Raw genomic sequence first — 18,034 nt, 5'->3', positions numbered from 1 at the left:
CAAATGTTATTGGTCACATACACATGGTTAGTAGATGTTAATGCGAGTGTAGCGAAATGATTGTGCTTCTAGTTCCGACCGTGCAGTAATATCTAACAGCTACCTAATACACACACATCTAACAGGGTGAATGAGAATATGTACATATATATATATATATACACTGCTCAACAAAATAAAGGGAACACTAAAATAACACATCCTAGATCTGAATGAATGAAATATTCTTATTAAATACTTTTTTCTTTACATAGTTGAATGTGCTGACAACAAAATCACACAAAATGATCAATGGAAATCAAATGTATCAACCCATGGAGGTCGGGATTTGGAGTCACACTCAAAATTAAAGTGGAAAACCACACTACAGGCTGATCCAACTTTGATGTAATGTCCTTAAAACAAGTCAAAATGAGGCTCAGTAGTGTGTGTGGCCTCCACGTGCCTGTATGACCTCCCTACAATGCCTGGGCATGCTCCTGATGAGGTGGCGGATGGTCTCCTGAGGGATCTCCTCCCAGACCTGGACCAAAGCATCCGCCAACTCCTGGACAGTCTGTGGTGCAACGTGGCGTTGGTGGATGGAGCGAGACATGATGTCCCAGATGTGCTCAATTGGATTCAGGTCTGGGGAACGAGCGGGCCAGTCCATAGCATCAATGCCTTCCTCTTGCAGGAACTGCTGACACACTCCAGCCACATGAGGTCTAGCATTGTCTTGCATTAGGAGGAACCCAGGGCCAACCGCACCAGCATATGGTCTCACAAGGGGTCTGAGGATCTCATCTCTGTACCTAATGGCAGTCAGGCTACCTCTGGCGAGCACATGGAGGGCTGTGCGGACCCCCAAAGAAATGCCACCCCACATCATGACTGACCCAGTCATGCTGGAAGATATTGGAGGCAGCAGAACGTTCTCCACGGCGTCTCCAGACTCTGTCACGTCTGTCACAGGTGCTCAGTGTGAATCTGCTTTCATCTGTGAAGAGCACAGGGCGCCAGTGGCGAATTTGCCAATCTTGGTGTTCTCTGGCAAATGCCAAACGTCCTGCACGGTGTTGGGCTGTAAGCACAACCCCCACCTGTGGACGTCGGGCCCTCATACCACCCTCATGGAGTCTGTTTTTGACCGTTTGAGCAGACACATGCACATTTGTGGCCTGCTGGAGGTCATTTTGCACGGCTCTGGCAGTGCTCCTCCTGCTCCTCCTTGCACAAATGCGGAGGTAGCGGTCCAGCGGGTACAGCGGAGGTAAGCCCAGGCACTGGGTGATGATGAGAGAGGTTGTATCTCTGGACACGCTGGTAGTAATGGGTGAGGTCACCGCATGTGTGGGAGGTGGGACAAAGGAGTTATCAGGGGCATGAAGAGTGGAACTAGGGGCTCCATTGTCTTCGAAAGCCAAGTCAACAAACAGGTCACTGACCATCTCGAATCCCACCGTACCTTCTCCGCTGTGCAATCTGGTTTCCGAGCCGGTCATGGGTGCACCTCAGCCACACTCAAGGTACTCAACGATATCATAACCGCCATCGATAAAAGACAGTACTGTGCAGCCGTCTTTATCGACCTTGCCGTCTCCTGATGTACTGGCCTGTCTCCTGGTAGCGCCTCCATGCTCTGGACACTACGCTGACAGACACAGCTAACCTTCTTGCCACAGCTCGCATTGATGTGCCATCCTGGATGAGCTGCACTACCTGAGCCACTTGTGTGGGTTGTAGACTCCGTCTCATGCTACCACTAGAGTGAAATCACCGCCAGCATTCAAAAGTGACCAAAACATCAGCCAGGAAGCATAGGAACTGAGAAGTTGTCTGTGGTTATCACCTGCAGAACCACTCCTTTATTGGGGGTGTCTTGCTAATTGCCTATAATTTCCACCTGTTGTCTATTCCATTTGCACAACAGCATGTGACATTTATTGTCAATCAGTGTTGCTTCCTAAGTGGACAGTTTGATTTCACAGAAGTGTGATTAACTTAGAGTTACATTGTGTTGTTTAAGTGTTCCCTTTATTTTTTTGAGCAGTGTATTTAAAAATGTCTGGATGGATGAGCGATGGCCGAGTGGCATAGGCAAGGTGCAATAGATGGTATAAAATACAGTATTTACAGTTGTAGTCAGAAGTGTACATGCACCTTAGCCAAATACATTTCAACTCAGTTTTTCACAATTCCTGACATTTAATCCTAGTAAAAATTCCCTGTTGTAGGTCAGTTAGGATCACCACTTTATGTTAAGAAAGTGAAATGTCAGAATAATAGTAGAGAGAGAGTGATTTATTTCAGCTTTAATTTCTTTCATCACATTCCCACTGGGTCAGAAGTTTACATTAAACTCAATTACTATTTGGTAGCATTGCTTTAAATTGTTTAACTTGGGTCAAAGGTTTTGGGTAGCCTTCCACAAGCGTCCCACAATAAGTTGGGTGAATTTTGTCAGAGCTGGTGTAACTGAGTCAGGTTTTTAGGCCTCCTTGCTAGCACACGCTTTTTCAGTTCTGCCCACAAATTTTCTATAGGATTGAGGTCAGGGCTTTGTGATGGCCACTCCAATATCTTGACTTTGTTGTCCTTAAGCCATTTTGCCACAACTTTGGAAGTGTGCTTGGGGTCATTGTCTATTTGGAAGACCCATTTGCGACCAAGCTTTAGCTTCCCGATTGATGTCTTGAGATGTTGCTTCAATATATCCACATAATTTTCTTTCTCATGATGCCATCTATTTTGTGAAGTGCACTAGGCCCTCCTGCAGCAAAGCACCCCCACATGATGCTGCCACCCCCATGCTTCATGGTTGGGATGGTGTTCTTCAGCTTGCAAGCCTCCCCTTTTTTCTCCAAACATAACAATGGTCATTAAAGCCAAACTGTTCTATTTTTGTTTCATCAGACCAGAAGACATTTCTCCAAAAAGTATTATCTTTGTCCCCATGTGCAGATGCAAACCGTAGTTTGGCTTATTTATGGCGGTTTTGGAGCAGTGGCTTCTTCCTTGCTGAGCGGACATTCAGGTTATGTTGAAATAGGACTCGTTTTACTGTGAATACAGATACTTTTGTACCTGTTTCCTCCAGCATCTTCACAAGGTCCTTTGCTGTTGTTCTCGGACTAATTTGCACTTTTCGCACCAACGTTCATCTCTGGGAGACACAACGCGTCTCCTTCCTGAGCGGTACGACGGCTGCGTGGTCCCATGGTGTTTATACTTGCGTACTATTGTTTGTACGGATGAACGTGGTACCTTGAGGCGTTTCGAAATTGCTCCCAAGGATGAACCAGACTTGAACCAGGTCTTGGCTGATTTCTTTTGATTGTCCCATGATGTCAAGCAAAGAGGCAGTGAGTTTGAAGGTAGGCCTTGAAATACATCCACAGGTACACCTCCAATTGACTCAAATGATGTCAATTAGCCTATCAGAAGCTTCTAAAGCCATGACATCGTTTTCTGGAATTTTCCAAGCTGTTTAAAAGCACAGTCAATTTAGTGTATGTAAACTTCTGACCCACTGGAATTGTGATACAGTGAATTATAAGTGAAATAATCTATAAATACACAAAGTTGTAACTTTGTATTTTTTTATGTAAATAATCGATAAAATTGAAGACTGGGTGATCTGTGTTCAATACAGGAGGAAAACAAACTGTAGCTAGCTTTCTGGTCACGCGCCTCTATCTAACAGTACACTTCAAGTGACCCTCGCAAGATGGCCGTACTTCTTCATTACAGAAAGGAATAACCTCAACCAATTTCTAAAGACTGTTGATATCCATTGGAAGCGATAGGAAGTGCAAGAAGGTCCCTTAGAAATCTGGATTCCCAATGAAAACACATTGAAAAAAGAGTGACCTCCAACAAACAAAAAATCTGAATGGTTTGTCCTCGCGGTTTCGCCTGCTAAATAAGTTCTGTTATACTTACAGACATGATTCAAACAGTTTTAGAATAATAGAATAATATGCATAGCAGGCAGTTGAATTTGGGCATGCATTTCATCCAGATGTGAAAATACTGCCCCCTGTCACCAAGAAGTTAAGCAATCTGATGGCATTGAGAGAGAAGCTGTTTTTCAGTCTCTCGGTCCCTTCTTTGATGTACCTGTACTGACCTCGCCTTCTGGATGATAGCGGAGTGAACAGGCAGTGGCTCAGGTGGTTGTTGTCCTTGATGATCTTTTCGGCCGACCTGTGACATCAGATGGTGTAGGTGTCCTGGAGAGCAGGTAGTTTGCCCCCGGTGATGCGTTGTGCACCACCCTCTGGCGAGCCTTGCGTTTGAGGGCGGTGCAATTGCCGTACCAGACTGTGATACAGCCTGACAGGATGCTCTCGATTCTGCATCTGTAAAGGTTTGTGAGGGTTTTAGGTGACAAGCCAAACTTCTTCCGCCTCCTGAGGTTGAAGAGGCGCTGTTGTGCCTTCTTCCACACTGTCTGTGTGAGTGAACCATTTCAGTTTGTCCCTGGTGCGTACGCCCAGGAACTTAAAACTTTCCACCTTCTCCACTGCTGTCCCGTCGATAGGGTTGTGCTCCCTCTGCTGTTTCCTGAAGTCCACAATCATCTCCTATGTTTTGTTGATGGGATAGGGCAGGAGAGAGAGTGAGTGGAAGGTCTGAGTGACATGGTTATTGTGACAGAGAGAGGTGTCTGAGTGACACCTCTCTCTGTCAGGCTGGTAGGCTGGTTGTGTTATTTCTGATCCTAACATTCTCGGGTCAGTGTGAGTCACAGACAGTCTGGATAATCAGACAGGCCTGAGGCCCGTCAAATCTTTGGACACACCTACTCATTCCAGGGTTTTTCATTATTTTTATTATTTTCTACATAGTTTACAAAACTATGAAATAACACGTATGGAATCATGTAGTAACCAAGAAAGTGTTTTATATTTGAGATTCTTCAAAGTTGCCACCCTTTGCATTGATAACAGATTTTCACACCTACCTAAATTACTAGCACACACCTGTTCTCCACTCACACACACACACATACTCTCTCTCTCTCTCTCTCTCTGTCTCTCTCTGTCTCTCTCTCGGTCTCTCTCGGTCTCTCTCGGTCTCTCTCGGTCTCTCTGTCTCTGTCTCTGTCTCTCTCTCTCTCGGTCTCTGTCTCTGTCTCTGTCTCGCACTCGCACCTTTTCGAGCATCGATTGACAGAATAACACACCTTTGTCATCAGACCTAGCAGGTGTGTGTGTGAGACCAGAGACTCCCCGTGTCACCACAGTCTACATCCAGGTGTGTGTGTGTACTTACACACGCTTTAACAACGTCTTCACAGGACAAGAGTACACTGTCCACTGCTCTTACTCCTATCACAATGTACCATCATCTAACGTTATGATCAGGGATATTATGGTCTGTTATCAGCTCCAGATCCAGCTAAAGACTTCCTTGCCTTCAGTGATGTGATCTCTCTCTCTCTCTCTCTTCTGGTGTTATTCTGCTTTTTGAGGAGTTCTGTATGATAGATATGCACTGAGCTTTCTTTTAAGGACAATAGAGGTTGATTTAATGCTTAGGAAACCAGTTACCATGCAATTATCCTGGAACGTTATGAGGCCTAGAAACACACACCCACCACCCACCACACACACACACACACACACACACCACACACACACACACCACCTCCACTTATTCAGACAACAGGTACTTGGGACTGTGTCCTTGAACAGAAACTAAACAGTCTGTGAACGTTGTTTCCGGTCTCCTTCAGACACTGACATCGAAGACCACATTATGACATCGTCACCGTGGTAATGACATTCCAGGCCGTAGTGAAGTCATGTTCCTCAGTATTCATCTCTGGGAGTGGAAATTATCATTACCTCATCTCTGATCGTGGAGGGAGGTTAAACTGACACACACACACACACACGTCAGTAAGCTCTGGACATTGGACATTGCAACACCTCCCTCTGCAACTGGATCCTGGAGTTCCTGACGCCCCCCCCCCCCCAGGTGGTGAGCCTCAACACCCCCTCAGGGGGCGTGCTTAGTCCCTTTCTGTACTCCCTGTTCACCCATGACTGCTTGGCCTCGCGCGACTCCAACACCATCATTGAGTTTGCTGACGACACGATGGTGGTAGATCTGATGACGATAAGGCTTTATGGAGGTGGTCAGTTACCTGGCAGTGTGGTGCCAGGACAACAACCTCTCCCTCAATGTCAGTAAGACAAAGGAGCCGATCGTGGACTACAGGAAACGGAGGGCCGAGCGACGCCCCCAACCACATAGACGTGACTGTAGAGGAGCGGGTCGAGAGCTTCGTGTCCACACCACTAAGGAATTATCATGGTCTACACACACATACCAACACAGTCGTGAAGACAACGCTTCTTCCCTCCCTCTCAGGGGGCTGAAAAGATTTGGCATGGGGCTTCAGATCCTCTACAGCTGTACCATTGAGAGTCTAAGTCACGGACTGTTCTCTCTGCTAGCGCACGGCAAAGCGGTAGAGAAGCACCAAGTCTGGAACCAACAGGAACCTGAACGACTTCCACCCTCCCCAAGCTATAAGACTGCTAAATAGTTCATTAACTAGTTAACCAATAGCTACCTGGACTATCTGCATTGCACAAACTCTTTTGACTCATCACATACGCTGCTGCTATTGTTTATTATCTATCCTGTTGCCTAGTCGCTTTGTCCCTGGATAATCAGACAGGCCTGAGGCACTTTGTACATACAGTACCAGTCAAATGTTTGGACACACCTACTCATTCAAGTGTTTTTCTTAATTTTTTTACTATTTTCTACAATGTAGAATAATAGTGAAGACATCAAAACTATGAAATAACACATATGGAATCATGTAGTAACCAAAAAAGTGTTAAACAAATCAAAATATATTTTAGATTAGCCACCCTTTTCCTTGATGACAGCTTTGCACACTGTTGGCATTCTGTCAACCAGCTTTACCTGGAATGCTTTTCCAACAGTCTTGAAGGAGTTCCCACATGTGCTGGGCACTTGTTGGTTGCTTTTCTTTCACTCTGTGGTCCAAGAGTTGGGAAGCAAGTTCAGGGAGTGAGTGTTGAACACTTTGTGAGTTACTACATGTTTCCATGTTTCCATTTAATAGTTTTGATGTCTTCACTATTATTCTACATTGTAGAAAATAGTAAAAAAATTAAGAAAAACACTTGAATGAGTAGGTGTGTCCAAACATTTGACTGGTACTGTATATACAAAGTGCCTCAGGCCTGTCTGATTATCCAGGGACAAAGCGACTAGGCAACAGGATAGATAATAAACAATAGCAGCAGCGTATGTGATGAGTCAAAAGAGTTTGTACATGTGTTTTTAATAAATAAATGAAACAAAAACAAGGGAACAACGTACCGACAGGAAACTGAAACACCTGGGGAAGGAACCAAATATATATATAGGGAAGGTAATCCGGGAGGTGATGGAGTTGAGGTGAGTCTGATGACGCGCAGGTGCACGCAACTGTGGTGACAGGTGTGCACTAAAACGATTAGCCTGGTGACACCTCCTGAGTAGGTGTGTCCAAACATTTAACTGGTTAAGGTATATAGGCTCTACACTACAGTGTTAACCTCGATCTCATCACGGTCTTTCACCCAGTGTGTTGGTGAAGGTTGCTGCTGGTGTTCTCTCTGGCTAATTAGGGCTAACATGACTGTGGAATGTCACACCAACACACACACACACTTACGCCCACCCACACACACACACACACACACACACACACACACACACACACACACACACACACACTCATTAGTTTGTACCTCAGCCCAGCGGGGAGAGCGGGACAGACACTTGGCAGGTGGTTGCTGGGATACAGAAGAGAGCAGACCATCATTAGTGTGTGTGTGTGTGTGTGGTGGGGGGGGGGCAGTCGGCAGCATGCAACATCTGTGTCATCAACATTGATCAGTTGTCTAACTGCTTCTGGCACTGCAGACTAGACGAGAGTTTGTACTTTGTTTGTGCTTTGCCGTCGGTCTGTCCTCCTCCAGCGGCAGGGCCGTCGGTCTGTCCTCCTCCAGCGGCAGGGCCGTCGGTCTGTCCTCCTCCAGCGGCAGGGCCGTCGGTCTGTCCTCCTCCAGCGGCAGGGCCGTCGGTCTGTCCTCCAGCGGCAGGGCCGTCGGTCTGTCCTCCTCCAGCGGCAGGGCCGTCGGTCTGTCCTCCTCCAGCGGCAGGGCCGTCGGTCTGTCCTCCAGCGGCAGGGCCGTCGGTCTATCCTCCAGCGGCAGGGCCGTCGGTCTGTCTGTCCTCCAGTGGCAGGGCCGTCGGTCTGTCCTCCTCCAGCGGCAGGGCCGTCGGTCTGTCCTCCAGCGGCAGGGCCGTCGGTCTGTCCTCCAGCGGCAGGTTGGCAGGCCCAACACACACCCTCAATGCACCTGCGTCTCTAATGGCACCCTGTACCCTAAATTAGTGCACTATCTAGAGGATCGGGTCCCATTTGGGATGTACCCTATATCAGCTCAGGGGAATAGTCTGTTGTTGAAAAGAGGAATTGAGAGGTAGATATATCCTGTTTTAACCTGCTGCACAGTGACTGTAAATCTCAGGTGGTTGTGTGCTGTAACCTCTGTTAAATACTGCTGGGAACAGACAATCATGATATAGTCATGGTTAATGATAATGTAGGGAATAGATATGTCAAAATATAGTCATGGTTCATGATAATGTAGGGAATAGATATGTCTAATATAGTCATGGTTAATGATAATGCAGGGAATAGAGATGTCTAATATAGTCATGGTTAATGATAATGTAGGGAATAGAGATGTCTAATATAGTCATGGTTAATGATAATGTAGGGAATAGAGATGTCTAATATAGTCATGGTTAATGATAATGTAGGGAATAGAGATGTCTAATATAGTCATGGTTAATGATAATGTAGGGAATAGAGATGTCTAATATAGTCATGGTTAATGATAATGTAGGGAATAGAGATGTCTAATATAGTCATGGTTAATGATAATGTAGGGAATAGAGATGTCTAATATAGTCATGGTTAATGATAATGTAGTGAATAGAGATGTCTAATATAGTCATGGTTAATGATAATGTAGGGAATAGAGATGTCTAATATAGTCATGGTTAATGATAATGTAGGGAATAGAGATGTCTAATATAGTCATGGTTAATGATAATGTAGGGAATAGAGATGTCTAATCTAGTCATGGTTAATGATAATGTAGGGAATAGAGATGTCTAATCTAGTCATGGTTAATGATAATGTAGGGAATAGAGATGTCTAATATAGTCACGGTTAATGATAATGTAGGGAATAGAGATGTCTAATATAGTCATGGTTAATGATAATGTAGGGAATAGAGATGTCTAATATAGTCATGGTTAATGATAATGTAGGGAATAGAGATGTCTAATATAGTCATGGTTAATGATAATGTAGGGAATAGAGATGTCTAATATAGTCATGGTTCATGATAATGTAGGGAATAGATATGTCTAATATAGTCATGGTTAATGATAATGTAGGGAATAGAGATGTCTAATATAGTCATGGTTAATGATAATGTATGGAATAGAAAAAATCAAACCTTCATTAAATCACACATGTAAGATACTAAATTAAAGCTACACTCGTTGTGAATCCAGCCAACATGTCAGATTTCAAAAAGGCTTTTCGGCGAAAGCATAAGAAGCTATTATCTGATGATGGCACAATGTCAACAAAGAGAGTAGCATATTTCAACCCTGCAGGCGCTACACAAAACGCTGAAATAAAATATAAAACATGCATTACCTTTGATGAGCTTCTTTTGTTGGCACTCCAATATGTCCCATAAACATCACAAATGGTCCTTTTTGTTCGATTAATTCTGTCCATATATATCCAAATGTCCATTTATTTGACGCGTTTGATCCAGAAAAAAACAGCTTCCAAAAAACGCAACGTCACTACAAAATATTTCAAATGTTGCCTATAAACTTTGACAAAATATTTCAAACTACTTTTGTAATACAACTTTAGGTATTTTTAAACGTTAATAATCGATCAAATTGTAGACGGCGCAATCTGTTTTCAATACAGGAAGTAAACAAACCGTGCTCCTTTTTACGTCTTGCGCAACTCTCAATAGCGTAACGTTGTTCCTGGATGTGCTTCTTCTTCATTGCACAAATGAATAACCTCAACCAAATTCCAAAGACTGGTGACATCCAATGGAAGCGGTAGGAACTGAAAACAGGTTCCTAAGAAATATCCCTTGGCAATGACAACTCGGAACAGTCAGAGGCAAAACAAATAATAATTTGTTCTCGGGGTTTTGCCTGCTACATAAGTTCTGTTATACTCACAGACATGATTCAAACAGTTTTAGAAACTTCAGTTTTCTATCCAGATTCATAATATATTTGTCCCGCACATTGAATGTAGTTGTGGAGAGTCCCTGTAATCCTAGATTCAGATCATTCAGGCGAGAAAAAACATCACCCAGATAGGTCAGTCGTGTGAGAAACTCATCATCATCCAAGAGGTCAGACAAGTGAAAAACATCACCCAGATAGGCCAGTCGTGTGAGAAACTGGTCATCATCAAGAGGTCAGACAGGTGAAAAACATCACCCAGATAGGCCAGTCGTGTGAGAAACCCGTCATCATCCAAGAGGTCAGACAAGTGAAAAACATCACCCAGATAGGCCAGTCGTGTGAGAAACTCGTCATCATCCAAGAGGTCAGACAAGTGGAAAAACATCACCCAGATAGGCCAGTCGTGTGAGAAACTCATCATCATCATCACGCGGTCAGACAGGTGAAAATGATGGTCAGTGTTGAACTTTAACCTCGTCTCTCAATTAAAAGAAACGTGTCAATACTTTGTCCCTTGATAACCAGAGCACTTCTGTATGTTGTAAAAGCGTTACATGCCCATATCACTACGTAGTGCAGAAAACACACGGGAGTTCAGGGGCCTTGCTTTAACAAAGTTAACCTTTTTCATTGAAGTGTCCAAAACGTCTTTCAAGCTGTCAGGCATTCCCTTGGTAGGAAGAGCCTCTCGGTGGATGCTGCAGTGGATGCAAGTGGCGTCGGGAGAAACTGCTTGCACGCGTGTTACCACTCCACGATGTCTCCCTGTCATGGCTTTTGCGCCATCAGTACAGATACCAACACAAGCAGGATGCTGCAGTGTACCCAAGAGCCTCTCGGTGGATGCTGCAGTGGACCCAAGAGCCTCTCGGTGGATGCTGCAGTGGACCCAAGAGCCTCTCGGTGGATGCTGCAGTGGACCCAAGAGCCTCTCGGTGGATGCTGCAGTGGACCCAAGAGCCTCTCGGTGGATGCTGCAGTGGACCCAAGAGCCTCTCGGTGGATGCTGCAGTGGACCCAAGAGCCTCTCGGTGGATGCTGCAGTGGACCCAAGAGCCTCTCGGTGGATGCTGCAGTGTACCCAAGAGCCTCTCGGTGGATGCTGCAGTGTACCCAAGAGCCTCTCGGTGGATGCTGCAGTGTACCCAAGAGCCTCTAGGTGGATGCTGCAGTGTACCCAAGAGCCTCTCGGTGGATGCTGCAGTGTACCCAAGAGCCTCTCGGTGGATGCTGCAGTGGACCCAAAAGCCTCTAGGTGGATGCTGCAGTGTACCCAAGAGCCTCTCGGTGGATGCTGCAGTGTACCCAAGAGCCTCTCGGTGGATGCTGCAGTGGACCCAAGTGGCGTCGGGAGCAACTGCTTGCACTCGCGTTACCACTCCACTATGTCTCCCTGTCATGGCTTTTGCGCCATCAGTACAGATACCAACACATCTTGACCACCAAAGTCCATTTGATGTCACAACGTCGTCCAGTTCTTGAAAAATATTAGATGAGGCTTATTTTTTGTTTCTAAATGTCTGCGCAAGAGTAAAGGTTTAATCGAGTTGTGAGATACTACTTGCACATATAGTGGAATTCCAGCAAGAGAGTAACGGTTAATGTGATTGGATGTTAATTATATGACTAGGCTACCTGTATTTTGCAGAACATTAGATGGTTTAATTGTATTTTTGGCAGTGAAACAAGGCTACTCAGGCAAGAAAAAAAACCTCACCCAAATCTATAGCCCTGTTGGAAACCAAAGAAAAAGTCAGCAACCTTCCCGCTAGCCATGATTGGCTGAGATAATGAGTGGGCTAGCCATGATTGGCTGAGATAATGAGTGGGCTGGACATGCGAAGTGAGGAGTTTGGATTGGTGTGTTGGGTGAAAACGGCACATTTTAGACAGGCCTTTTATTGTCCCCAGCGCAAGGTGCACCTGTGTAATGATCAATGCTGTTTAATCAACTTCTTGATATGCCACACCTGTCAGGTTTAATGGATTGTCTTGGCAAAGGAGAAATGCTCACTAACAGGGATGTAAACAAATGTGTGAGATATAAGCTTTTTGGAACATTGGAACATGGAACATTTCTGGGATTTTTTTTTTTAGCTCATAAAACATGGGACCAACACTTTGTGTTGAATTTGTATTTTTGATCAGTGTATATCAATCCAGATGTGCAAAGCTCTTAGAGACTTGCCCAGAAAGACTCCCAGCTGTAATCGCTGCCGAAGGTGCTTCTACAAAGCATTGACTCAAGTGTGTTTGTAAATTAAATATTTCTGTATTTATTTTTCAATACATTTGCAACGATTTCTAAAAACATGTTTTCATTTTGTCATTATGGGGTATTGTGATGTCATTATGGGGTATTGTGATGTCATTATGGGGTATTGTGATGTCATTATGGGGTATTGTGATGTCATTATGGGGTATTGTGTGTAAGATGGGTGAGAATTATAATATTTTTTTAAATCGATTTTGAATTGAGGCTGTAACACAACACAATATGGAATAAGTCAAGGGGTATGAATACTTTCTGAAGGCACTATTTTTTAAATTATTGTTCTGATCAATCTCTTCTTTTATAAGTTTGCTCTGTCTCTTATAGAAAGTAATGACTTAATTTGTGAGGCAGAACCTGGCTGTGGAATCTAGTTGAAACCCAAATGGGAGGCAAGGGAGATGAAATTAATTTGTTTTTGGTGGCGAGGGAGACTAAGTGAATTAATCAAGTTTTTGGTGACAATCATCTTTGAAATCAGCATATTTGGCATTATGGTTTGTGTAATATCACAAAGTACTAGGGTAGTGAATTGATGTTGCTTCAGCTGTAAGCTAACAAAGAAAGTTAGCCTGCAATTAAAGTTGTAAGCTACCGGTATTGTCTTGCATTGTGTTCTAGCCTGTATGGACATTGTTTGGCGAACAGTAATTAACAGTTTCAACATTTCTACATGCTGTGACGCATTATTCAAGTGTGTTAACTTCTGTGCAGCATGAGTGGGGAGCTAACAATGCAGCCCAGACTGCTCTAGTATATGTATATACTGTACCCAATATCATCTACTGCATCTTTATGTAATACATGTATCACTAGCCACTTTAAACAATGCTACTTAGTTTACATACCCTACATTACTCATCTCCTATGAATATGTATATACTGTACCCTATATCATGTACTGCATCTTTATGTAATACATGTATCACTAGCCACTTTAAACAATGCTACTTAATATACAGCAGAGAGACATGTAGTCCTCATTATATCCTGTTATATTCTTATCAGCAGAGACATGTAGTCCTCATTATGTCCTGTTATATTCTTATCAGCAGAGAGACATGTAGTCCTCATTATGTCCTGTTATATTCTTATCAGCAGAGAGACATGTAGTCCTCATTATGTCCTGTTATATTCTTATCAGCAGAGAGACATGTAGTCCTCATTATGTCCTGTTATATTCATATCAGCAGAGACATGTAGTCCTCATTATGTCCTGTTATATTCATATCAGCAGAGACATGTAGTCCTCATTATGTCCTGTTATATTCATATCAGCAGAGAGACATGTAGTCCTCATTGTGACATTATGTCCTGCCAGTAGAAACGTGTTTTAGGCCTCACGCTACCCATATAGGGATACATACGTTTAACTTACAGTCGACACCCCAACACAGCCATGACATGATCGCAAAGAAGACCTGCTGTACTGACAATCTAGAGCGAGTAAAGCCAACCAACCACCCACACACATTTTTGTTTTCCTTCAGCTCCCTATCCTGTTGTAGCAAGTTAATCTTCATTTTGGTACGGAGTTAGCCTAGCTACTATCGGACGGGGCCTTCCCTCTGCCACCCGAAATCGTGAGCTCTTTGAAAATCAATTGTTTCTACCTGTTCGTCCGTCATCTTGAGATTACGTTTCGTGAAAACCTTGATCCCCCCCCCCCCCCCCCCCCCCCACCCTTTTAGGGAGTCCACGGTACTTTTCATTGTCTTATTATCATACCGTAGCGTCTCTGTAGTGTGTTTTAGGCAGTCCACGGTACTTTTCATTGTCTTATTATCATACCGTAGCGTCTCTGTAGTGTGTTTTAGGGAGTCCACGGTACTTTTCATTGTCTTATTATCATACCGTAGCGTCTCTGTAGTGTGTTTTAGGGAGTCCACGGTACTTTTCATTGTCTTATTATCATACCGTAGCGTCTCTGTAGTGTGTTTTAGGGAGTCCACGGTACTTTTCATTGTCTTATTATCATACCGTAGCGTCTCTGTAGTGTGTTTTAGGGAGTCCACGGTACTTTTCATTGTCTTATTATCATACCGTAGCGTCTCTGTAGTGTGTTTTAGGGAGTCCACGGTACTTTTCATTGTCTTATTATCATACCGTAGCGTCTCTGTAGTGTGTTTTAGGGAGTCCACGGTACTTTTCATTGTCTTATTATCATACCGTAGCGTCTCTGTAGTGTGTTTTAGGGAGTCCACGGTACTTTTCATTGTCTTATTTTCCCACTCGGATTTCTTCCATTTTGTTACTGTAATCCATTCCTGTTTTTAATGCCTCAACGTCCCCCAGTAGTCCAGGCAATAGATCAGTTTAAAAAAAATCTGTTCTCTCATGCTTGTAAGCAGTGCTCCGTATTCTGGAGACATACTTCTAAAAAATGTCCCCCTCCAAATTATTACATTCAGAATTTGACGGCGGCTTCCCTTCAGTTTCTCGAGGAGATGTCCTCTCTTTTTTGTCCGCTTCGATTTATCTGATTTTATTTCTTTTTCGAGCATATCAAAATGCTGATCAATAAATCATTCAAGGTTCTCTTATTTTATCCAGAATGTTTGTTTGGCAGTTATTAGCTAATCCTACATTTTATGATTGATTAATGGGACAAGCTGTGCTTACCAACGCTGCCAACATCATCAGCCAGTTAGTGAAGAGTGAGGGCCTGTTCCTTCTGCTTGATTTAAAAACAACTTCAGTTGTTGTTGCCATGACAAAGGAATCTCTGACATAGAGGCCTAAACCCAACCTCTAACCCTCTAACTATCTCTCTTCTTCCTCTTTCTCCTCCTATCTTCTCCTCTTCCTCCTCTCTCCTCTTTCTCTCCTCTCTCTCCTCTTCTTCGTTTCTTCTCTTCTTCTCTCTCTCCTCTTCTTTCCTTCTTCCTCTCTCTCTCTCTCTCCTGCAGAGTTCACCAGAGACCGACGCAGCATACAAACCTGAGGAGGACCAACACTAGCAACAACCTTCTGTCTGCCCTGCCTTTCTCTTCCTCCTCCAGTCCTCCCAGCCACCCATGCTCTGTGAGGCTCTCTATCCTCTCCTCTCCCTGGGCATAATGCTCCATCTCTACTGCTGAGCTCTCTCTTACCCCACCTTACCCCCTAACTCCACCATGACCAGTCTGAAGCGGTCTCAGACGGAGCGTTCGGTGGGCGGCTCGGTACCTGCCTCTGATGAATTCTACACCCGTCGCCTGCGCCTCCCCAATGGTGGCGCCCCCCCACCTCGCTCGGAGAGCACCCACCTCACCTCCTCTTCCTCATCCGGCTCCTCTTCCTCCTCCACCCCGGGGGTTCCCAAGATGGGAGTCAGGGCGCGCGTGGCGGACTGGCCCCCAAAACGGGATGGAACGGGCGGGGTGTGGCACATCACCGTAGATACGGACTCCCCGAGTTCCACCATGTCATCTTCAGGTGGCGGAGAATGTGGGTCAGGCGGGTCGGCCGGGGAACGCGGGTCGGCCGGGGAACGCGGGTCGGCCGGGGAACGCGGGTCGGCCGGGGAACGCGGAGAAAGAGAACGGAGCTCGGGTTCAGGCTCGGCGCCCACGGCCCATAGCAACTTGTCAGCTAAACTGGGCCACCTGATCAGCCCTCAGGACTCCTCGATGCTCCGGAACATCCACAACACCCTGAAGAGCAAGATGCACCACAGCAGACATCACAGCAAAGACAACCGCTACCTGTCGCCAGACGGCTACCAGGGCTCGCCGCGTAAAGGCATGAGGCGTATCCGCCAGCGCTCCAACAGTGACATCACTATCTCTGAGTTAGAGGGTGACGGGGGCGAGGGCTGGTCCTTCTCCGGCTGGACGCCCATGCATCGAGAGTACGGCAGCACCTCTTCCATAGACAAACATGCAGGCTCAGGGGAGAGCTTCTTCGATATGCTCAAGGTATTTTCTTGATTGATGTAAAAACAATGAGTATAGTTAAAAAATGTACGAAGAATTCCCGAGGATGATGCTTGAAAGTGTTGAAGACACTTATTGTATGTATTTTAAATGTGTCACGTAAACTTAATTTATTCAAGGGCTATACGTCCCAGGAGGCTCCTGATCAACGCAGCCCGGCGCCGGACAGACTTGGTGAGCTGCTGACGGTGGCCCCGCACAAACAGGCTGCCCTGGATCTACCTGATGGACCCCAGGGTCCTACCAGAGGTAGCCCTGCCAGTCGCCTGAAGGAAAGAGAGAAACACCTGAAGAGGAGGTCCAAGGTAGAGCACATGAACTGCACTTCTCATTAATGTTAATAATTATAATGATTTATTAAATGTAGCCCTTTTGTAGCCCTTTTGATAACAGAAAAAAATCTCAAAGTGCTTCAAAAGCAAAAAACAAGCCATACATTAGCATGAGTAGCCTAGCTATAGTTAGCTAGGTCAACCAATACATCATCATGAGTAGCCTAGCTATAGTTAGCTAGGTCAACCAATACATCATCATGAGTAGCCTAGCTATAGTTAGCTAGGTCAACCAATACATCATGAGTAGCCTAGCTATAGTTAGCTAGGTCAACCAATACATCATCATGAGTAGCCTAGCAATAGCTAGCTAGGTCAACCAATACATCATCATGAGTAGCCTAGCTATAGCTAGCTAGGTCAACCAATACATCATCATGAGTAGCCTAGCTATAGTTAGCTAGGTCAACCAATACATCATCATGAGTAGCCTAGCTATAGTTAGCTAGGTCAACCAATACATCATCATGAGTAGCCTAGCTATAGTTAGCTAGGTCAACCAATACATCATCATGAGTAGCCTAGCTATAGTTAGCTAGGTCAACCAATACATCATCATGAGTAGCCTAGCTATAGTTAGCTAGGTCAACCAATACATCATCATGAGTAGCCTAGCAATAGCTAGCTAGGTCAACCAATACATCATCATGAGTAGCCTAGCAATAGCTAGCTAGGTCAACCAATACATCATCATGAGTAGCCTAGCTATAGCTAGTTAGGTCAACCAAGACATCATCATGAGTAGCCTAGCTATAGCTAGTTAGGTCAACCAATACATCATCATGAGTAGCCTAGCAATAGTTAGCTAGGTCAACCAATACATCATCATGAGTAGCCTAGCAATAGCTAGCTAGGTCAACCAATACATCATCATGAGTAGCCTAGCAATAGCTAGCTAGGTCAACCAATACACCGTCATGAGTAGCCTAGCTATAGCTAGCTAGGTCAACCAATACACCATCATGAGTAGCCTAGCAATAGCTAGCTAGGTCAACCAATACATCATCATGAGTAGCCTAGCAATAGCTAGCTAGGTCAACCAATACACCATCATGAGTAGCCTAGCTATAGTTAGCTAGGTCAACCAATACATCATCATGAGTAGCCTAGCAATAGTTAGCTAGGTCAACCAATACATCATCATGAGTAGCCTAGCTATAGTTAGCTAGGTCAACCAATACATCATC

General features: G+C 44.7%; 1 protein-coding gene across 1 annotated transcript in view; it reads left to right on the top strand.

Moving 5' to 3' along the window:
- sipa1l1 (signal-induced proliferation-associated 1 like 1) overlaps positions 1–18,034 on the top strand; it is a 225,962-nt gene that overhangs the window by 102,744 nt on the left and 105,184 nt on the right. Inside the window, exons 3-4 of the mRNA XM_031837956.1 lie at positions 15,508–16,497; positions 16,635–16,820. Coding sequence (XP_031693816.1) covers positions 15,715–16,497; positions 16,635–16,820 — 969 coding nt within the window. The 5' untranslated portion in view covers positions 15,508–15,714. The remainder of the gene's footprint in view (positions 1–15,507; positions 16,498–16,634; positions 16,821–18,034) is intronic.

This window comes from Oncorhynchus kisutch, linkage group LG12 (genome assembly GCF_002021735.2).
Source record: "Oncorhynchus kisutch isolate 150728-3 linkage group LG12, Okis_V2, whole genome shotgun sequence".
In the NCBI taxonomy this organism is placed as follows: Eukaryota; Metazoa; Chordata; class Actinopteri; order Salmoniformes; family Salmonidae; genus Oncorhynchus; species Oncorhynchus kisutch.
The sequence above is the reverse complement of the archived record's forward strand: the minus strand, read 5'-3'. Positions and strand labels throughout refer to the sequence as shown.